General features: G+C 38.6%; 1 protein-coding gene across 1 annotated transcript in view; it reads left to right on the forward strand.

Moving 5' to 3' along the window:
- ano1b (anoctamin 1, calcium activated chloride channel b) overlaps positions 1-24249 on the forward strand; it is a 97504-nt gene that overhangs the window by 3161 nt on the left and 70094 nt on the right. The window contains exon 2 of the mRNA XM_077515504.1: positions 23282-23647. Within this exon, the coding sequence (XP_077371630.1) occupies positions 23282-23647 (366 nt within the window). The remainder of the gene's footprint in view (positions 1-23281; positions 23648-24249) is intronic.

Genomic DNA, 24249 nt, shown 5'->3' on the forward strand with positions numbered 1-24249 from the left:
TCCCATGGTGGAGAGCCTGGTGTTAGGGACTTGGAGTAGCAACGTGTTTGAGGATCTGAGGGTGAGGGTGGAGGATTGTAGCTTGATCAGTTCTTTGAGGTAGGTTGGTACATTTATGAGTCAGTAACAGAATTTTGAAATTGATCCGGGATGAAACAGGGAGCCAGTGAAGTGATTTGAAAATGGGGGTGATGTGTTGGTATCTATTGGCTTTCATCAGCACCCTGGCAGCAAGATTTTGGATATATTGAAGCTTCTGAATGGAATTGCGAGGTAGTCCGGTGAAGAGCCCATTGCAGTAATCCAGTCGAGAGGAAATGAAGGCATGGACTAGTTCTTCTGCTCTTGGGAGGGATAGAGTGGGACGGAGTCTTGAGATATTGCAAAGGTGGTAAACCGATGTTCTGAATAGATGTTTTATGTGATCTTTGAAGGTCAGGTGAGGGTCGAGCCGGACTCCTAGGTTTATTGCTGTAGAGGAAAGAGGAATGACCTGTCCCTCGAAAGTAAGTTGAACTATATGTGAAGAAAGTATCTGATGAGGTGTACCAATAAGGAGTGCTTCCGTTTTATTACTATTTAATTGAAGGGAATTACTGTTCATCCAGGCCTTAATTTCCTCAAGGCAGGACGTAAGGGACGACAGGGCTGTGGAAGGATTAGGGACGGTTTTGATGTAGAGCTGTATGTCGTCAGCATAAGAATGGAAAGAGAGTCTGTGTTTACTGATGACATGACCAAGGGGAAGCATGTATATTGTGAAAAGGATGGGTGCCAGGATTGAGCCTTGAGGAACACCAAAGCATACATGGAGCGGCCTGGACTCACATTCTTCAAGGGAGACGTATTCAGTCCTGCCTGAGAGCTTCGATTTGAACCAATTTTTCACATACACGAATGTCGCGTGTCGCCTTGCTTCAATAGGAAATGAATGGAGAGCGAGCGATGTCGTCTCCCGTGTGTCGAGCCCCTTAGAAGGGCTGTCTCTGTACTGTGGGCTGCATGAAAACTGTCACGCCGCCACCAGAGTGGCGGGTCATGCTTTTATTTGTCACAGTCAGGTTCCTGTTTTATTTTGAAATTACTAACTCTCATCTCACCCCAGGTCACTTACCCTTCCTGCAGCTCACTGATTACCGGTCCACGCCCATGATCACCACCACCTGTTCCCAATCAACCCGGACATAAAAGCCACCTGAATTCTCCTCTCAGTGCCGAAGTGTCACATCTCAGTGCATGGAAGCGTCCTCACAGTCCTTGTTCCACAGTCCTTGTTCCACAGTCCTTGTTCCACAGTCCTTGTTCGATGTCTTGCCTTGCCTTGCCTTGCCTTGCCTTGCCTTGTCTTGCGCCCTTAGTTTGCCCCTTGTTTTCCTCCCTAGCGGAGCGCCTTTAGTTGTCCCTGTTTTTGAGTGCCCTTGTTTTATCTCCAGTTTGGAGCTCTTTTTGTTCTGCCTTTTTTCCCTCCTCGAGAGGTGTTTTTTGGTTCAATTGATTAAAGCTGCAGCCTTGTTGGCCAACTGTCACTCTGCGTCTGAGTCCTACCTCCTCGCTCCGTGTCAAAAACGGGATTGAAACTTTTCAAACAAATTGTTGTGTGAGATGATCCTGAAGCTGCGCAGCAACTGTTTTTTCAAGTACTTTAGATAGAAAGGGAAGGTTCGAAATAGGCCTGTAATTTACAAGATTGTCCGGGTCCAAGGAGGGTTTCTTCAGAAGAGGGCGAACAACAACAACTATGAGAGCAGGTGGAACATTTGCAGTTTGGAGTGAGACCTTAACAACCTGAGTGATAATCGGGCTGACGTGATTTAGACAGAGAGGATGGTAAGGGGTCAAGGCGGCAGGTGGTTGGCTTTATTTGTCTGACGATTACTACTAAGACTGCGGTCATTTACCCAAAAGACCCCAAAGAGAGGGTGCATGTGGTTGATTTTTAGCAAAAGTTTCAAAAGTGGTGAACATAGCCATATTTAGAAAGGGTTCGCGCATTGGTTAACGCTGATGAATTTTGCAGAAGCGCAAAATGAAGTTTGAAGTGATGGAATTGGAAGTGTTAGTGGAAGATAAACTAATATATCAACATGTCCCTCAGTCTGATCATTTTGGCGAAGCGAGGAACCCTATAAAGTCACACTTTGCTATAACTTGTCTCAAGTGCCCAACATTAGGCCTACATTAAAAACTTGGGCCAGTACATTCGAAAAGCTGCTCTGGGAGAGACCAGAACCAAACAAACGTCACAGTGTGTTGAAATGACCCAGACGCAAGGAAATGCAGAGTTGAAAAGTGTTTTGTCATGGGGGAATGGTGCCAAGTCAGCCCAGTCGAAAGCTCAAAGCTTCATATCCCATTACGTCACGGTCTAAGCATACATTAGCATTCAGCTAGGCCATGTGCACGTTTTAAAAACACAACGTGTAATTCTGATTTTATCTTTAGCTTCCCTGTGAACTTGAAGTGGCATCAAACAGCTTGAAGCTTCTTTAAAATAATCAAATCAATAAATAATAATCGTTCACTATTTTCCAACGTGTAGTGTACTCAGCTGAGTTGCACTGCCATCATACAGCGCTCGTTTCTCTAATCAAAGCCAAAAATAATAATAATAACAACTAGAAATGCCATTTCTGGGGAAATGGCGTGTGAAGGCTGGAGAGCTGAATGAATACCTGTGGAATGATTTGGAATAATGATGAATGATGATGAATGATATTGAAATATATTGAATGGTGTTGAATGATGTTGAATGATACTGAATGACATGGAATGAGCTTAACATGCTGAAGTTGGAATGGTTTAAATTCATCCAGAAATCTAGAAGCAGTTGAAGGAAGACAAATACCACAAAAGTAAAAATAAATCAGCAAGAAACAAGAAAACAAGGAAGAAATCAAGTAAGAAATGGACGAAGTAGCAAGTAATCGGGTAAGCAATGGAGTAAAGTGAGAAGAATTAAGTAAGCAATGAAGTAAGGAGGGTAGAATCGAGTCGCAATGGTGTAAGGAGTGGCAAACTTAAGCAATGGAGTAATAGTCACTCTGTTGAAATCAGGTCACATTTGCATTAGTATACTAAGCTAGCATTAGAATGCTAAGCTAACATTAGCATTAGCATGCTAACTTAGCATTAGCATTCTAAGCTAACATTAGCATTGGCATGCTAAGCTAACATTAGCATTAGCATGCTTACATTAGCATTAGCATGCTAAGCTAACATTAGCATTAGCATGCTAACTTAGCATTAGCATTAGCATGCTAAGCTAACATTAGCATTAGCATGCTAACTTAGCATTAACATGCTAAGCTAACATTAGCATTAGCATGCTAACTTAGCATTAGCATGCTAAGCTAACATTAGCATTAGCATGCTAAGCTAACATTAGCATTCACATGCTAAGCTAACATTAGCATTAGCATGCTGAGCTAACATTAGCATTAGCATGCTAAGCTAGCAATAGCATTAGCATGTTCAGCTAGAATTAGCATTAGCTAGCATTAGCATGCTAACTTAGCACTAGCATGCTCACTTCCTATTGATTTCAGGCCACTTCCTGTTGAAATCGGGTCACTTCCTGTTGAAATCGGGTCACTTCCTGTTGAAATTGGGTCACTTCCTGTTGATATCAGGTCACTTCCTGTCAAAATTGGGTCACTTCCTGTTGAAATTGGGTCACTTCCTGTTGATATCAGGTCACTTCCTGTCAAAATTGGGTCACTTCCTGTTGAAATCGGGTCACTTCCTGTTAAAAACAGGTCACTTCCTGTTGATTTTAGGTCACTTCCTGTTGAAATTAAGTCACTTCCTGTTGAAATCGGGTCACTTCCTGTTGATTTTAAAACACTTCCTGTTGACATGAAGTCACTTCCTGTTATAATCAGGTCACTTCCTGTTGAAATCGGGTCATTTCCTGTTAAAATCAGGTCACTTCCTGTTGATTTTAGGTCACTTCCTGTTGAAATTAAGTCACTTCCTGTTGATATGAGGTCACTTCCTGTTGATATTGGTCACTTCCTGTTCAGGTCGGGGAATATCCTGGCAAGAATCACACGCATACCTAATCAATTGGCCAAAATGGCCACCGCCTTGGGAGGCCAGGTTGGCGAGAAACCTGGGCATATCATTTGTCTAAAATGGCCGCCGTGCATGGTAAGTTGGAAAATGGCCGCCATACGTGGTAAGTTAGGTGGTAAGATGGAAGAGCTCATGACGTGAAATGGTGGAATATATTGAAGTTGGAACGAAGTCAATCGGATAAATAATGTGGAAGTAAATGGAAAATGTAGAATGTGGGAAATATTTGGGTACGAAATTGGGAATTGTGGGTAAGGCGTGAATTTTGGAACTGAAAAGCTGGAAGAGCTCATGGCTTGAATTGGTGGAATATATTGAAGTTGAAACCACGTCAATCGGTTGAAAAATGTCGAAGTAAATGTGAAATGTAGAATGTGGGAAATATTCGGGTACGCAATCGGGAATTGTGGGTAAGGCATGAATTTTGTAACTGAAAAGCTGGAAGAGCTCATGGCTTGAATTGCTGGAATATATTGAAGTTGGAACGAAGTCAATCGGATGACTAATGTGGAAGTAAATGTGAAATATAGAATGTGGGAAATATTCGGGTACGAAATCCGGAATTGTGGGCAAGGTGTGAATTTTGGAACTGAAAAGCTGGAAGAGCTCATGGCTTGAATTGCTGGAATATATTGAAGCTGGAACGACGTCAATCGGATGAATAATGTGTAAGTAAATGGAAAATGTAGAATGTGGCAAATATTCGGGTACGAAATCGGGAATTGTGGGCAAGGCGTGAATTTTGGAACTGAAAAGCTGGAAGAGCTAATGGCTTGAAATGCTGGAATATATTGAAGCTGGAACGACGTCAATCGGATGAATAATGTGTAAGTAAATGGAAAATGTAGAATGTGGGAAATATTCGGGTACGAAATCGGGAATTGTGGGTCAGGCGTAAATTTTGGAACTGAAAAGCTGGAAGAGCTCATGGCTTGAAGTGGTGGAATATATTGAAGTTGAAACGACGTCAATCGGATGAATAATGTGGAAGTAAATGGAAAATGTAGAATGTGGGAAATATTCGGGTACGAAATCAGGAATTGTGGGCAAGGCGTGAATTTTGGAACTGAAAAGCTGGAAGAGCTAATGGCTTGAAATGCTGGAATATATTGAAGCTGGAACGACGTCAATTGGATGAATAATGTGGAAGTAAATGGAAAATGTAGAATGTGGGAAATATTCGGGTACGAAATCGGGAATTGTGGGCAAGGCGTGAATTTTGGAACTGAAAAGCTGGCTCATGGCTTGAATTGCTGGAATATATTGAAGTTGGAACGAAGTCAATCGGATGAATAATGTGGAAGTAAATGAAAAATGTAGAATGTGGGAAATATTCGGGTACGAAATCATGAATTGTGGGTAAGGCGTGAATTTTGGAACTGAAAAGCTCATTATGGAACATATTGAAGTTGGAACGAAGTGAATCGGATGAAAAATGTGGAAGGAAATGTGAAATTTTGAATCTCCCTATAAGAATATATGGGGAAAAATCGGGTACGAAATCGGGAATTGCGGGTAACACGTGAATCGTGGGAATAAGAAAAATGGAAGCGCTGTAGGCGTGAATATTTGGAATCGTTTGAAATTGGAACGGAGTGAATCGGGTGAAAAATGTGGAAGAAGAAACTGGACAAAAAAGTGCGAGGAATAAAATATAAGAATAATAATAACTAGAAATGCCATTTCTGGGGAAATGGCGTGTGAAGGCTGGAGAGCTGAATGAATACCTGTGGAATGATTTGGAATAATGTTGAATGATGATGAATGATATTGAAAGATATTGAATGATATTGAATGATGTTGAATGATACTGAATGACATGGAATGAGCTTAACATGCTGAAGTTGGAATGGTTTAAATTCATCCAGAAATCTAGAAGCAGTTGAAGGAAGATAAATACCACAAAAGTAAAAATAAATCAGCAAGAAACATGAAAACAAGGAAGGAATCAAGTAAGAAATGGAGGAAGTAGCAAGTAATCGGGTAAGCAATGGAGTAAAGTGAGAAGAATTAAGTAAGCAATGAAGTAAGGAGGGTAGAATCGAGTCGCAATGGTGTAAGGAGTGGCAAACTTAAGCAATGGAGTAATAGTCACTCTGTTGAAATCAGGTCACATTTGCATTAGTATACTAAGCTAGCATTAGCATGCTAAGTTAACATTAGCATTAATATGCTAACTTAGCATTAGCATGCTAAGCTAACATTAGCATTAGCATGCTAACATTAGCATTAGCATTCTAAGCTAACATTAGCATTAGCATGCTAACATTAGCATTAGCATGCTAAGTTAACATTAGTATTAGCATGCTAACATTAGCATTAGCATGCTAACTTAGCATTAACATTAGCATGCTAACTTAGCATTAGCATGCTAAGCTAACATTAGCATTAGCATGTTAACTTAGCATTAACATGCTAAGCTAACATTAGCATTAGCATGCTAACTTAGCATTAGCATGCTAAGCTAACATTAGCATTAGCATGCTAAGCTAACATTAGCATTCACATGCTAAGCTAGCATTAGCATTAGCATGCTGAGCTAACATTAGCATTAGCATGCTAAGCTAGCAATAGCATTAGCATGTTCAGCTAGCATTAGCATTAGCTAGCATTAGCATGCTAACTTAGCACTAGCATGCTCACTTCCTGTTGATTTCAGGCCACTTCCTGTTGAAATCGGGTCACTTCCTGTTGAAATTGGGTCACTTCCTGTTGATATCAGGTCACTTCCTGTCAAAATTGGGTCACTTCCTGTTGAAATTGGGTCACTTCCTGTTGATATCAGGTCACTTCCTGTCAAAATTGGGTCACTTCCTGTTGAAATCGGGTCACTTCCTGTTAAAAACAGGTCACTTCCTGTTGATTTTAGGCCACTTCCTGTTGAAATTAAGTCACTTCCTGTTGAAATCGGGTCACTTCCTGTTGATTTTAAGTCACTTCCTGTTGATATGAGGTCACTTCCTGTTAAAATCAGGTCACTTCCTGTTGAAATCGGGTCACTTCCTGTTAAAAACAGGTCACTTCCTGTTGATTTTAGGTCACTTCCTGTTGAAATTAAGTCACTTCCTGTTGATATTGGTCACTTCCTGTTGATTTTAAAACACTTCCTGTTGACATGAAGTCACTTCCTGTTATAATCAGGTCACTTCCTGTTGAAATCGGGTCATTTCCTGTTAAAATCAGGTCACTTCCTGTTGATTTTAGGTCACTTCCTGTTGAAATTAAGTCACTTCCTGTTGATATGAGGTCACTTCCTGTTGATATTGGTCACTTCCTGTTCAGGTCGGGGAATATCCTGGCAAGAATCACACGCATACCTAATCAATTGGCCAAAATGGCCACCGCCTTGGGAGGCCAGGTTGGCGAGAAACCTGGGCATATCATTTGTCTAAAATGGCCGCCGTGCATGGTAAGTTGGAAAATGGCCGCCATACGTGGTAAGTTAGGTGGTAAGATGGAAGAGCTCATGACGTGAAATGGTGGAATATATTGAAGTTGGAACGAAGTCAATCGGATAAATAATGTGGAAGTAAATGGAAAATGTAGAATGTGGGAAATATTTGGGTACGAAATTGGGAATTGTGGGTAAGGCGTGAATTTTGGAACTGAAAAGCTGGAAGAGCTCATGGCTTGAATTGGTGGAATATATTGAAGTTGAAACCACGTCAATCGGTTGAAAAATGTCGAAGTAAATGTGAAATGTAGAATGTGGGAAATATTCGGGTACGCAATCGGGAATTGTGGGTAAGGCATGAATTTTGGAACTGAAAAGCTGGAAGAGCTCATGGCTTGAATTGCTGGAATATATTGAAGTTGGAACGAAGTCAATCGGATGACTAATGTGGAAGTAAATGTGAAATATAGAATGTGGGAAATATTCGGGTACGAAATCCGGAATTGTGGGCAAGGTGTGAATTTTGGAACTGAAAAGCTGGAAGAGCTCATGGCTTGAATTGCTGGAATATATTGAAGCTGGAACGACGTCAATCGGATGAATAATGTGTAAGTAAATGGAAAATGTAGAATGTGGCAAATATTCGGGTACGAAATCGGGAATTGTGGGCAAGGCGTGAATTTTGGAACTGAAAAGCTGGAAGAGCTAATGGCTTGAAATGCTGGAATATATTGAAGCTGGAACGACGTCAATCGGATGAATAATGTGTAAGTAAATGGAAAATGTAGAATGTGGGAAATATTCGGGTACGAAATCGGGAATTGTGGGTCAGGCGTAAATTTTGGAACTGAAAAGCTGGAAGAGCTCATGGCTTGAAGTGGTGGAATATATTGAAGTTGAAACGACGTCAATCGGATGAATAATGTGGAAGTAAATGGAAAATGTAGAATGTGGGAAATATTCGGGTACGAAATCAGGAATTGTGGGCAAGGCGTGAATTTTGGAACTGAAAAGCTGGAAGAGCTAATGGCTTGAAATGCTGGAATATATTGAAGCTGGAACGACGTCAATTGGATGAATAATGTGGAAGTAAATGGAAAATGTAGAATGTGGGAAATATTCGGGTACGAAATCGGGAATTGTGGGCAAGGCGTGAATTTTGGAACTGAAAAGCTGGCTCATGGCTTGAATTGCTGGAATATATTGAAGTTGGAACGAAGTCAATCGGATGAATAATGTGGAAGTAAATGAAAAATGTAGAATGTGGGAAATATTCGGGTACGAAATCATGAATTGTGGGTAAGGCGTGAATTTTGGAACTGAAAAGCTCATTATGGAACATATTGAAGTTGGAACGAAGTGAATCGGATGAAAAATGTGGAAGGAAATGTGAAATTTTGAATCTCCCTATAAGAATACATGGGGAAAAATCGGGTACGAAATCGGGAATTGCGGGTAACACGTGAATCGTGGGAATAAGAAAAATGGAAGCGCTGTAGGCGTGAATATTTGGAATCGTTTGAAATTGGAACGGAGTGAATCGGGTGAAAAATGTGGAAGAAGAAACTGGACAAAAAAGTGCGAGGAATAAAATATAAGAATAATAATAACTAGAAATGCCATTTCTGGGGAAATGGCGTGTGAAGGCTGGAGAGCTGAATGAATACCTGTGGAATGATTTGGAATAATGTTGAATGATGATGAATGATATTGAAAGATATTGAAAGATATTGAATGATATTGAATGATGTTGAATGATACTGAATGACATGGAATGAGCTTAACATGCTGAAGTTGGAATGGTTTAAATTCATCCAGAAATCTAGAAGCAGTTGAAGGAAGATAAATACCACAAAAGTAAAAATAAATCAGCAAGAAACATGAAAACAAGGAAGGAATCAAGTAAGAAATGGAGGAAGTAGCAAGTAATCGGGTAAGCAATGGAGTAAAGTGAGAAGAATTAAGTAAGCAATGAAGTAAGGAGGGTAGAATCGAGTCGCAATGGTGTAAGGAGTGGCAAACTTAAGCAATGGAGTAATAGTCACTCTGTTGAAATCAGGTCACATTTGCATTAGTATACTAAGCTAGCATTAGCATGCTAAGTTAACATTAGCATTAATATGCTAACTTAGCATTAGCATGCTAAGCTAACATTAGCATTAGCATGCTAACATTAGCATTAGCATTCTAAGCTAACATTAGCATTAGCATGCTAACATTAGCATTAGCATGCTAAGTTAACATTAGTATTAGCATGCTAACATTAGCATTAGCATGCTAACTTAGCATTAACATTAGCATGCTAACTTAGCATTAGCATGCTAAGCTAACATTAGCATTAGCATGTTAACTTAGCATTAACATGCTAAGCTAACATTAGCATTAGCATGCTAACTTAGCATTAGCATGCTAAGCTAACATTAGCATTAGCATGCTAAGCTAACATTAGCATTCACATGCTAAGCTAGCATTAGCATTAGCATGCTGAGCTAACATTAGCATTAGCATGCTAAGCTAGCAATAGCATTAGCATGTTCAGCTAGCATTAGCATTAGCTAGCATTAGCATGCTAACTTAGCACTAGCATGCTCACTTCCTGTTGATTTCAGGCCACTTCCTGTTGAAATCGGGTCACTTCCTGTTGAAATTGGGTCACTTCCTGTTGATATCAGGTCACTTCCTGTCAAAATTGGGTCACTTCCTGTTGAAATTGGGTCACTTCCTGTTGATATCAGGTCACTTCCTGTCAAAATTGGGTCACTTCCTGTTGAAATCGGGTCACTTCCTGTTAAAAACAGGTCACTTCCTGTTGATTTTAGGCCACTTCCTGTTGAAATTAAGTCACTTCCTGTTGAAATCGGGTCACTTCCTGTTGATTTTAAGTCACTTCCTGTTGATATGAGGTCACTTCCTGTTAAAATCAGGTCACTTCCTGTTGAAATCGGGTCACTTCCTGTTAAAAACAGGTCACTTCCTGTTGATTTTAGGTCACTTCCTGTTGAAATTAAGTCACTTCCTGTTGATATTGGTCACTTCCTGTTGATTTTAAAACACTTCCTGTTGACATGAAGTCACTTCCTGTTATAATCAGGTCACTTCCTGTTGAAATCGGGTCATTTCCTGTTAAAATCAGGTCACTTCCTGTTGATTTTAGGTCACTTCCTGTTGAAATTAAGTCACTTCCTGTTGATATGAGGTCACTTCCTGTTGATATTGGTCACTTCCTGTTCAGGTCGGGGAATATCCTGGCAAGAATCACACGCATACCTAATCAATTGGCCAAAATGGCCACCGCCTTGGGAGGCCAGGTTGGCGAGAAACCTGGGCATATCATTTGTCTAAAATGGCCGCCGTGCATGGTAAGTTGGAAAATGGCCGCCATACGTGGTAAGTTAGGTGGTAAGATGGAAGAGCTCATGACGTGAAATGGTGGAATATATTGAAGTTGGAACGAAGTCAATCGGATAAATAATGTGGAAGTAAATGGAAAATGTAGAATGTGGGAAATATTTGGGTACGAAATTGGGAATTGTGGGTAAGGCGGGAATTTTGGAACTGAAAAGCTGGAAGAGCTCATGGCTTGAATTGGTGGAATATATTGAAGTTGAAACAACGTCAATCGGATAAAAAATGTCGAAGTAAATGTGAAATGTATAATGTGGGAAATATTCGGGTACGAAATCGGGAATTGTGGGTAAGGCATGAATTTTGGAACTGAAAAGCTGGAAGAGCTCATGGCTTGAATTGCTGGAATATATTGAAGTTAGAACGAAGTCAATCGGATAAATAATGTGGAAGTAAATGGAAAATGTAGAATGTGGGAAATATTTGGGCACGAAATTGGGAATTGTGGGTAAGGCGTGAATTTTGGAACTGAAAAGCAGGAAGAGCTCATGGCTTGAATTGGTGGAATAGATTGAAGTTGAAACGACGTCAATCGGATGAAAAATGTCGAAGTAAATGTGAAATGTATAATGTGGGAAATATTCGGGTACGAAATCGGGAATTGTGGGTAAGGCATGAATTTTGGAACTGAAAAGCTGGAAGAGCTCATGGCTTGAATTGCTGGAATATATTGAAGTTGGAACAAAGTCAATCGGATGAATAATGTGTAAGTAAATGGAAAATGTAGAATGTGGGAAATATTTGGGTACGAAATTGGGAATTGTGGGTAAGGCGTGAATTTTGGAACTGAAAAGCTGGAAGAGCTCATGGCTTGAATTGGTGGAATATATTGAAGTTGAAACGACGTCAATCGGATGAAAAATGTCGAAGTAAATGGAAAATGTAGAATGTGGGTAATGTGCGGGTACGAAATCGAGAATTGTGGGTAAGGAGTGAATTTTGGAACTGAAAAGCTGGAAGAGCTCATGGCTTGAATTGCTGGAATATATTGAAGTTGGAACGAAGTCAATCGGATGAATAATGTGGAAGTAAATGAAAAATGTAGAATGTGGGAAATATTCGGGTACGAAATCGTGAATTGTGGGTAAGGCGTGAATTTTGGAACTGAAAAGCTGGAAGAGCTCATGATGGAACATATTGAAGTTGGAACGAAGTGAATCGGATGAAAACTGTGGAAGGAAATGTGAAATTTTGAATCTCCCATTAAGAATACATGGGGAAAAATCGGGTACGAAATCAGGAATTGCGGGTAACACGTGAATCGTGGGAATAAGAAAAATGGAAGCGCTGTAGGCGCGAATATTTGGAATCGTTTGAAATTGGAACGGAGTGAATCGGGTGAAAAATGTGGAAGAAGAAACTGGACAAAAAAGTGCGAGGAATAAAATAGAATAAGAATAACGGGAATGGTGTAGAATAACATATGTGTGAAGGCCTCCAGCCTTCACACAATAACGGGAATGGTGTAGAATAACATATGTGTGAAGGCCTCCAGCCTTCACACAATAATAAGAATAACGGGAATGGTGTAGAATAACATATGTGTGAAGGCCTCCAGCCTTCACACAATAACGGGAATGGTGTAGAATAACATATGTGTGAAGGCCTCCAGCCTTCACACAATTAAAGCTCGTATGCCAAAATACTGCACCACTGTAGTTATGTTCATGGATTTTAAAAATTGGACTGATGCATTGGACTTCAATGAATTTTATCTCTTTATGTTCTACTGTATATATGAAACTTAAATATTTGGCAAATGTTGATCCTAGAATTATGTGTTGAGATTTTGTAGAGCTGTAAAGAATTTTCTGATTTCAAATAGGACCTTGGGAATGACTGGAAATGTTTGATTCAAAACTGATTTTATTTTATTTTTTTAATGAAAGAAAGAAATGAAACAAAAATATTGATCAGTTTTGCTGGGGCCATGATGACCTCTGTGGAATGTCTTGTTTTCCCTAAAAAAATAAATCACAACAGTCTGCATTCGTGGAGGGCTAAGGACACTGGAAAGTGTAAACATCTGAGGCTGAAATTAGAGGATTTTGACTTTTTTAAAATAAACATTTTGTTTTAAATGTTATAAAACACAATTTTATTTACTTTCCATTTTGTGTGCAATGAACAAACACTGTGATTGTGTTTTACCTCAACAATAGTTTAATGGTTTGGTTATTTACAGTAATTCGTGTGTCAATATGAAGCGAAGCAGTTAAAATGAAAATTGATTACTCTAAACAATTTGTCCATGCTAACTGAATGTATTTGCATATACTACTCCCAGATTGTGCAGAATGAACTGTGTGGCAATTTAGCACACTTGGCAGACTATGCCTGTAGATCAGCTTCCAAATCTGATTATGTGAGCAACCATGTTTGTAACTGTTTTTACATGCACAAAACTCAAATTGGCTTTGTGTGGCTCCTTGAACTAGACCTTTATTGAGAACCTTTGGATCATCATTTAAGAAAGATATACAACATAATTATGAGGGTGGATGCCAGAGCACTAGAAGACATCTGAGGCACAATTCTTGGCGGCTCAACTGAGATACAAGCATGGACTTAAAACTTGGATAGAGTCGAAACAAAATAGAAGTGGGGCAGCAATGTGAACGTTTTCTTTGTTCAATTGTATTTTGCTTTAACAAAAATAAAAACGTTTTTTTTTTTTTTTAGGGTTAATAACAACCTATTTGTGTTTTTAAACTGACGTGAAATAAAACAAAAATAATTCTTTGGGTGGTTCATTTAGAACCATTTAGTATCCTCTTAATTGTTAGATGAAAGCTTTTAGTTCATATGTTGAACACTACAAAGTTAATTAAAATGTGAAGTAATAATCTGTGCTATAGCAAATTACATTTGTAGCTGTTATCACTTAACTTAGCTTGTTAGTCAAGTCAAGTCAAGTTTATTTATATAGCCCTTCATCACACAAAAGTCTCAAAGGGCTTCACATGCCCACAGTTGACAAATAGTAACGGAATCCCCTGATCAAACCACAAAAGGGCAAGGAAAAACTAAAAAAAAACATCAGGGAAAAAAAAAAAGAAACCTTGAGAAGGGGCCGCAGATGTGGTAATCCCAAATGCAAGAGTATAAAAATATGTCTTAAGACGTGATTTAAACGTTTCAACAGAGGTAGCAGCTCTGACCTCCAAGGGGAGGGCATTCCAGAGCACTGGATCCTGGATCGAAAACGCTCTTGAACCTGCGGACTTCTTTTTAGCTCTTGGAATCACCAAAAGACCAGCGTGTTGCGAACAAAGGTTTCTTGTCGGTACGTACGGTATTGTTAAATCGTCGAGATAGGAAGGCGCCAAGCCATACAATATTTATATGTAAGTAACAAGAGCTTAAAATCACATCTCAGGTGGACCGGAAGCCAATACAAGTTGGCTAATATCGGGGTAATATGATCTAACTTTCTCGTCCGTGCTAAGTCTAGCTGCTACATTTTGAACTAACTGCAGACTTTTTAGTCTGGTCATTGGAAGACCAGAAAGTAATACATTACAATAGTCAAGGCCAGACATAACAAACGCATGAAATTTAATCTATGCATCACCATCAGACAGAATCAGGCGAATTTTAGCAATATTATGGAGATGAAAAAAAGCAGTTTTAGTAATATTTATAATATGCATTTGAAAAGAGAGAGTTGGGTCAAAAATAACGATTTTTTTACTGAGTCACTTTGACTAATAGTACATTTATCAAGGTTTATAGAAGTGTTAGTAAACAGATGCCGATGACGAGCGGGACCGACAACCAACATCTCAGTTTTATCTAGGGTTAAGAAGCAGAAAATTAAACAACATCCATTGTTTAATCTCGATGAGGCACGCCTCCAAATTACTGCAGTTTTGCGGATTTATTATTTCTATAGGCAAATATAATTGAGTATCATCAACACAACAGTGAAAGTTTATATTATATTTACCTATAATATCGCCAAGAGGAAGCATATAAATTAGTTAAAGTTAAACAAGAGAGGGCCTAGTACCAACCCCTGTTGGACTCAACACGTAACGTTACAGAGCTCAGAGGTCGCATTACCATGAATTACACGGTGCGTCCTCTCTGAGAGGTACGAACGAAACCACGAAAGTGCTAAGCCTGAAATACCAATACATGTTTGGAGGCGATCTAGTAAAATTTTATGATCGACAGTATCGAAGGCGACGCTAAGATCAAGTAATAATAAAACTGACGAGGTATTAGAGTCCATTGCTAGGAGAAGATCATTAGTCACTTTAGCAAGGGCTGTCTCAGTAGAGTGAACGGCCCTAAAGCCTGACTGAAAAGGTTCATATCGGTTATTAGCGGCCATACAATCATTCAGCTGCCGAGCGACAACTTTTTCACGTATTTTTGCAATAAACGGTAAATTTGATACCGGCCTATAATCACAGAGGCGATCTGGGTCGATGTTAGGTCGTTTAAGTAGAGGTTGAATAACAGCAGTTTTAAAAGCTACTGGAACAGTGCCAGTAGAAAGTGATAAGTTTATAATATTTAAAATGGAAGGACCCAAGATAGTACACAATTCTTAAACCAGTTTGCCCAGAAGTGGGTCAAGCATACAAGTTGTTTGTTTTGCCGCGCTAATCAAATACATAAGATTTTCAAGCGATATTATATTCAAAAAAGAGAGCACTGTCGACAAGTTATTAGCTGGACTATCAATGTTAACATCAGACACTATATGATTTAACTGAGATTTATACACAGAGCCCTTAATCTCATCTTTAATAACAAAAAAACTGTATAAAGTCGTGAGCTGAATGCGGGGAGCTCTGTGACGACAGCTGCTGTTGCATTAACATCACTACTGCATCAAATAAGTATTTAGGGTTATTTTTATTAAGTCCAATAACTAGAAAGATAATTAGTTTTTGCTAAAGTAAGAGCTTCTTTATGTTTATGCAAAGAATCGCACCATGCTTGACGAAAGACCTCAAGTTTTGTTGCACGCCATTTGCGCTCAAGCTGTCTACTTAATTGTTTAAGTATTTTCGTTTCATCAGTAAACCACGGAGTAAGCTTTTTCTGACGAGTTTTAATTTTTAATGGCGGCACAGAATCCAGGGCATTTAACAGAACAGCATTAAAATTATTAGTAAAATCATCTATTAAACTAGAATAAGTAGGAGGGACGCAATTGCCTGAGGTAGCAACTCAAAGAGCGCAGAGATAGTTGAAGAACTAATATTACGGCAACTATATCTTTGATTATGATTACGACGTTGACCATGAACTAACACATCAAATATAATAAGATAATGGTTGGACACAGCTGTAGTATACGGCAAAACCATAACATTAGAAGTTACTGAACCTCGAGTAAATACCAGATCTAAGGTATTAATCAATCAATCAATCAATCAATCAATCAATCAATCAATCAATCAATCAATCAATCAATCAATCAATCAATCAATCAATCAATCAACTTTATTTATATAGCACCTTTTATACATTTAAAATGCAACTCAAAGTGCTGGACATCCATAATACAATAAAATAAAAGAAAGAAAAAGCCCCCCCATCACCATGATCGTACCCACAGACACACCCAGAACCCAACAAGCACATGAAAACCACAACATGGCGGGGCACAGAAGTACCCTGTAAGGAAAGGCACCCAGGAGGAGTTCATCCACAGTGAGATGGATGAAGACCAAGCATCCCTCTCACTGTGGAGGCTCCCCCATGAGAAAACACTGGAGCTAAAAATTTAACAACTACCAAATAAAAACATTTAAACACTAAAAGAAAACAGTTAAACACGATAGAAAAAATAAATAAATAAAAAACAAAGCTACAAGACAATATAGATTAAAATAGTTAAATAAATAAAAGGGGATAAAAAAATAAAAATACAAGTAATAATAAAAAAATAAATAAATAAATAAATAATTATAATAATAATAATAATAATAATAATAAACATAAATAAATAAAATTAAATAAAAAAAAGATCAATCAATCAAGATCAATCAAATAAGTCTTAAGCCTCCTCTTAAAAACATCAATATTCTCTGCAGACCTGATGCTCTCCGGCAGGCCATTCCATAGGTGATGACCATAGTGGCTAAAGGCAGCTTCACCATGTGTCTTGGTCCTCACCTTTGGAATAGTTAAAAGGCCACTGCCAGAAGACCTCAGAAGCCGCGAGGGGTAATAGGGTAAAAGCAAATCAGACAAATAAGAAGGGCCAAGACCGTTAAGATATTTAAAAACTAATAAAAGCACCTTAAAATCAATCCTGAAACGCACGGGGAGCCAATGCAGCGATTTTAAAACTGGTGTAATGTGCTCCTGCCCTCCGGTCCCCGTCAGCACACGTGCAGCTGAGTTCTGAAGGAGCTGTAGGACTGAAATATTCTTTTTGGGAAGACCAGAGAGCAGGGAATTACAATAATCTAAACGACAAGAAATAAAAGCATGCATCAGCACCTCCGTGTTGGCCTGTGAGAGAAACAGGCGGACTCTGGCAATATACTTAAGATGGTAAAAACCGATCTTGGCTACATTTTTAATTTGAGGATTAAAAGTAAGCTCAGAGTAAAAAATGACGCCCAAATTCTTTACACATTGCGTGGGTTTAAAATCTTGTAGTTTAGGTAAAAGTTTCTCTCTCTGACCTTCAGGACCGATGACTAAAACCTCTGTTTTGTCCTGGTTGAGCTGCAGGAAATTTTCTGCCATCCATGACTTAATGTCTAAAATACAATTTAAAAGGGTATCAATAGGCCCCATGTCACCAGGTGACACGGCGATATACAGCTGTGTATCGTGAGCGTAACTGTGGAAGTTGACGCCGTGTCTCCTGATGACTTCCCCAAGGGGAAGCATGTAAAGATTAAAAAGTAATGGGCCTAAGATTGAACCTTGGGGAACCCTACATTTAATTTCATGGGTTCCAGAGGAACATGTATCCATACTTACAAAGAAATATCGGTGTGTGAGATAGGAATAAAACCAGTTAAAAACTGTACCAGAGATGCCCACCAGGCTTCTAAGTCTGTTTAATAAAATGTGGTGATCTACTGTATCAAAGGCAGCACTTAAATCCAGTAGCACCAAGACTGTAAGCTTTTTCATGTCTTCATTACACCTGATATCATTTCAAATCTTTAAAAGGGCAGTCTCGGTAATGTGGTTCATCCTAAAACCAGACTGATATTTCTCTAAAATATTATTTGTATCTAAAAATGAATTTAATTGAATAAAAACATTTTTTTCTAAAATCTTACTTAAAAAGGGTAAGTTGGATATAGGTCGATAACTATTAAAACTGCTGGGGTCCAAATTGCTTTTCTTCAGAAGGGGCTTCACCACCGCCGTTTTAAAGGCGGCAGGAAAGACACCCGTCTGAAGAGAGCAATTGACTATATTTAAAATCTGTTCCTCAAAAAATCCATAAAAAGTCTTAAAAAGTGATGTGGGAATCGGATCTAAAAGGCAGGTTGTTGGGTTGACCTGGGAGAAAACTCGACCAAGTGTCCTTGCATCAACCAGGGTAAAACTTTCCAGTGTTTCCTCAGGTAAAAGTGACTGTCCATATTTATTAAAAGTTATATTTTGATCAACTAAAAGACTGGACCTAATGCCATAAATTTTACTTCTGAAGTGGTCTGCAAAGCCATCACAGAGAGTGTTTGATGGATTCTGTGCTGGCTTTTTAAAATCAGGATTGGTTAAAAGATCGAAAGTGGAGAAAAGAAATTTAGGATCTTTTGAATGAACTGCGATTAAATTTGAGAAATAAGATATTCTTGCCTGTTTGACTGTTTTATTGTAGGATTTAAGTTGTTCACGTAATATTTCATAATGTATTGAAAGTTTAGTTTTTCTCCACCTCCTTTCACCACACCTGCATTTTCGTTTTGATTTTTTAATCTCGTCATTTCTCCACGGTGGAATAGTCTTTCATTTTATAGTTTTGGTTAAAAGTGGAGCTACTTCATCCAAAGTTGTTCTTAAGTTCTTATTAAAATTATCAACAATAAAATCACATGAAGCAGGTAGATAGTCTGCAGGGATTCTCTTAAGATTCTCAATAAAATTTGCAGCCACCTCAGAAGTTAGGTAGCGTTTCCTCACTGTTCTCACTGGGGCATCCTAATGATTAAAACTGGCGATGTTAAAAAATACACAACAGTGGTCGGACACAGCCAGGTCAACAACAGAGGACACACCAATGGACAGGCCATAGGTTATGACCAAGTCCAAAGTGTGTCCTCTGTTGTGAGTCGGCTGTGTGACATGCTGTTTAAAATCAAGACAGTTTAAAAGGTTTAAAAATTCTCTGGACAATGGGTCCGAGATATTATCAACGTGGACATTAAAATCGCCAGTTACTAAAATTCTATTATAAGTAGTAAGTAAAATCGATAGGAACTCTGAAAACTCACTAATAAAAGAAGTAGAATGATGGGGAGTTCTATAAACTAAAACACAGAGAATAGGAGGATCGCTACAAACAAAAGCATGATACTCAAATGATAGATAAGTATTAAAAGTAACTTCCCTTGAAGCTAAAGTGACTTTAAAAATGGATGCAGTCCCACCTCCACGTTTACCATCCCTGTTAGAAAATAAAAAGTTAAAATTGGATGGGCAAGCCTCGGTTAGAACAACTGGGGCATCTGTGCCGAGCCATGTCTCTGATAGAAGAATACCTTCTAGGTTGTTGTCTAAGATCAGGTCATTTATAATAAAAGTTTTGTTTAAAAGAGAGCGCACGAGCATAGTCAATTTAATGTTTGTGCCGAATGTACGCTCATAGTCACAATTAAAAGAAGTGTTAACATATAAAAGATTATTAATGTTAAAACAGTTTTGTTTGTGTGTGGGGGGGAAAGCGTCTGCCTGTGATAGTAGAAATTGGGAAACTGTTATCTGTATGCATTCTAACTGTAGTGACTGTACTAATTGTAGGAATTGTATACAGAACTTCAGACACCGAGGGGGCAGTTCGTCATTGACAAAACACATGTAACGAATAAACAATGTTCTCTGCTCATTTCCGAGCACCGAGTATTGAGGGGTGAATACAATCATTTCTAAAATAAGATGCCCGCTCCCAAAACAAATTAAAATTATCAATAAAAGACATATTATAAAAACAGCATTCAGACTGTAGCCAAGAATGGAGGCTCAAAAGTCGGCTAAAGCGCTCACTTCCTCGGCCCAGAGTTGGAATCGGACCCGAAATAAAAACATGTTTCCCACAGTCTTTAATGGCGTCTTTAATTACCATTTTTATGGGTCGCTACATTTATTATTTGCGTTAAACCAAAAGTGGGGAGTTCATATGAATATTAAAATCAGCCATAATCAATAAGTTATCAGCGTGAGTTACCAAATCAGCCAAAAATTCGGAAAATTCATCAAGAAAGCCAGAGTAAGGACCAGGGGGACGATAAATAACCACAAAATAAAGCGGTAGTAAGGTTGTAGATCGCATAACGAGAACTTCAAATGTATTAAAAGAATTACTAGGGCGAGAATTAAGATTAAGAACAGATTAAAAAATAAAGGCGACACCGCCACCCTTCTTACCGGGGCGGGCAACATGGGAACCAACAAAGTTTGGAGGACAAGCCTCATTTAGCGTTAAAAACTCATTTGGTTTTATCCAGGTCTCACAAAGACCAATCAGGTTAAGGTTATGGTCACTCATTAAATCATTAACTAACAAAGCTTTAGAAGAGAGTGATCTAATATTTATAAAACCAAGCTTTAAAAGCAAAGATTGATCAGAGCTATTTAACATTACAGAGTCCTTAGTCATAATATTAAAAACGTTGCCTACGCTTCATTTTAAACTTCGGATGATGAAAATCACGACAAAAGTTTATTACTATAGGAATCCGGTAAGTAGTTATCGGCTCGCAAGTTTTTTTATTCGAAGAACACATTTTATTATCGATGTAACCAACCACAGAAGAGTCTTGAGCATCAACCTCTATAGAAAGCAAGTCAGTATGTGGTGCCGTTGTAAATCGTGATTTTGTTTCCAAAGTACAACGTTCTAATCTACATAAAACTCTGTGTGTGTTGTATGAATCTAGCATAGCGCAAGTTAGCTCTAGCCTTACAGATTCCACACCCGTTCTAACAGGCTCGCTAATCACCTGTTGCCCGACCTGCTCTAACTTGCACTGTCATGGAAGGCTCAAACAGTAATCTATATTTCTAGAAAGAGTGATGGTGCCTTTCCAGTTAGGGTGAAGGCCGTCCATCTTCAGCAGGTCGGGTCGCCCCCAGAAGGAGAGCCAATTATCTACAAACTGAAATCCCTGCTTGCTACAATAACTAGCCAGCCACCGATTAAGCGAGAATAATCGGCTAAACCTTTCATCATTGCCTCTCGCTGGCAAGGGACCAGAGACAATTACTCGATGCCGACTCATCTTTCTGGCGAGATTACAAACCCTAGCTATCTCCTTCTTAGTAATCTCTGATTGCCTCATCCTAGTATCATTGGAACCGACATGAATTACTATGTCCGAATAGCTAATGTTGTGTGCATCTCCCTGGTGTTTTCTAGACTTTGTGCAAGCCAGTTCCTTCAGGTTAGCTTCAATGTCAGGTGCTCTGGCCCCAGGAATACATTTTACTGTGGCTTGATTCTTAAGCTTAATGTTACGAGTAGTGCTGTCAAAGTTAAAGCGTTAACTAGTTAATTAATCACAAAAAATTATCGCATTAATCATTGTATTACCACAGATTAATCACACTATTAATTTTGACTGCAGATAATTCTTTTTAGCCGACAGTGGCTGGTAACATTAAAGGTAGCTGTTGGAGTTTGAGCAATAAACATAACTACATACATTAAAGTAAAGCATTTAATAAATGTTTACATATGCCGTAGGTCATTTTTTCCCCATTTTAAATTATGCAAATAATTAATTGATTAGAAAAAGCAGGATGAGCGTGTGCAGTGGATAGAAATTTTTGAAGACGTCCTCATAACATTAACTGTTCGAAAAAATTAACACATAACAGGTGCGCTTCAAATTTAGAGGGAAAAATATGTTGGGGAAAAAAAGCTTTTTTTAAGTCAGTGATTAATCATGATTAATCAAAATTCTAAGGTGTGATTAATCTGATTAAAAAAATGTAATCGTTTGACATCTCTAGTTATGTAATGAGTCACCTATAACTAAGATGCGGAAGCCAGTTAGCAATGCGTCCTTAAAATTGTCACAGCCCTTTACTTACCTGAAAGGCTGTTATAGGACGTCTGTAAGTTCCGATGGTCTGGAAGGTTGTGAATGAATACATGTTAAGAACTGATCTGTGATTGAATAAGAAAACCAGGGCTCCAGGTGCAAGTGGAAGGAGAGTGGCGACACTGTGTGTGGTTCAGAGCAGACAGTGAAGTTGTGTTGTTTTATTTATTTATTTTGGAGTTGCTCTTTCAAAAGCAAAACAAAGGGCACAACATGTTAGAAATCCTGACTTTCAACTGTAAAAAGTAACGACGAGTCCACACGTGCACCTTTAATGCTTTTCGGGTTAAAGTTGAGTCTTTCTGTCGTTTTAGCCAAGCAAGTCGGAAGCCTTAAGAAAGTGGTAATTGGAGTCTTGAGTGAAGTTATTTAAACTTTAAGTAAACTTCTTGGGACTAAATTGGACCATTTTAGTACACATAAAGCTAAGTATATTATAAAGTATATTAATAAGTATACTTAAGCATACTTTCAAATATACCTTAGTATATTTAAATACACTTTTAGATATGCTTAAATATACTTGAAAGTATACTTTGTGGTATACTTTAGTACACAGTTTAGTTTACAGCAAAAACCTAGTACTAAAGGTAAACCTTAACCTCTAGGTTATCTAACCACATGGTGGTTAGTGCTTTATAAATGATTTTAATCTATAATCTAGGTCCGTTTTCACCTTAAAATACCTTCTAAGTATATACTGCAGTATGCAAACTTTTAGTATATGTTTCAGTATATTTACAAGTAGTATTTACTTGGTAGAATATACTTCCAATAAGTACAAAAAACAAATACACTTTTAATCAGCCAAAAAGTAAAGCAGCTTTTTACTCAAACATAGGTAAATGAGTTTGTTTCCTCCTGTTTGAGTAGAATAATTTGTGACTAAACTGTGGCAGAGTTTGTTTGTTTTTTTCATTCTGGACCTTTCTGGTTGCAGCATCTCTACAAGAAAAAGTACTGCACATCAACAAATAGACTGCAACAGTTAAAGTATCTCCAGTCATATTGTTGAGCATTCTACAAAAGAAAAATACTCTTACAAAAAAAAAAAAAAAGTTAAAACACTGGTCCCCTGAAATAAAAACCTATATCCTTGATGCTCAATCATTGTCTGTCTGTCTGCCTGTCTGTCTGTTGTAAATGTTAGCTGCTCAAGACTCTAACCCCAGAGGAAAATGCCCATTGTCAACGCGGCCTCTACTTTCAAGATGGTCAGCGGCACGTGGACTATGTTCTCACCTACGCGTTGAAGAAATCATCTGGGGGACGTTCCATTCGATACTCAACACATTTGCTGACAGAAAATGCTGTTGCCCGCAGCCTGCGCCGTAGCCAGCATCCGTCATCTACTGAGAAAGGCTCATTATCTTCACAAACCTCAACACTATCCAATGTGGACCTACACTCCCCAGGAGAGACCTTCAGTGGCCAGGAAGATCAAAAAATCTTCCGGAGGGAAGAGTTTGAAGGCAAACTTAGAGATATGGGCCTGGAGCTGGAGATTGATGAGGATGTGAGTTTTATCCACTTTATTTTTGTGACTACTGTAGAAATGCAATTTGATGATTTAGAATGTAATCAATTTATGATGTTTGTAGAGTGGCATACATATCAGAGTAGATGTGTAATCTAAACTTCTGGCTATGTATAACCAATGTGTGACCCAATTCTGCAGCACTTAAATAGAAAAGACACTATGCCTTACTAACTTGGTTGGCCTGAAGACTATAACCATAATTCTGGAGTCATAGTGTGTGCTAGAGTGAACGACTCACAACTTTTTGGACATGAAATGATCATCTGTAATGTCACGCAAAGGGAGAATAGTGTGACCCTCTCTTGGGAGAGATCTGGAAACTTCTGCATACCAACAGGAAACTATTCTTGAAGCAAGTTCCCACACTGTCAGAGTTCCACACAGCTTAACTACAACCCAGAGTGGCACCTCAATTCATTTATGAACATTTATGAACGAAATACTGAACATTACCAAAAGCTACCATTTCAGTTTTGAGTTGTAATTATATTATTTGCCACTAGATGGAAGACTTCATGCTGTAGTGCTCCTATATACTCAACGTCTATGAGAGGAGACTTTTAAGAGGAAGAACACTT

This window comes from Festucalex cinctus, chromosome 3 (genome assembly GCF_051991245.1).
Source record: "Festucalex cinctus isolate MCC-2025b chromosome 3, RoL_Fcin_1.0, whole genome shotgun sequence".
Lineage (NCBI taxonomy): Eukaryota > Metazoa > Chordata > Actinopteri > Syngnathiformes > Syngnathidae > Festucalex > Festucalex cinctus.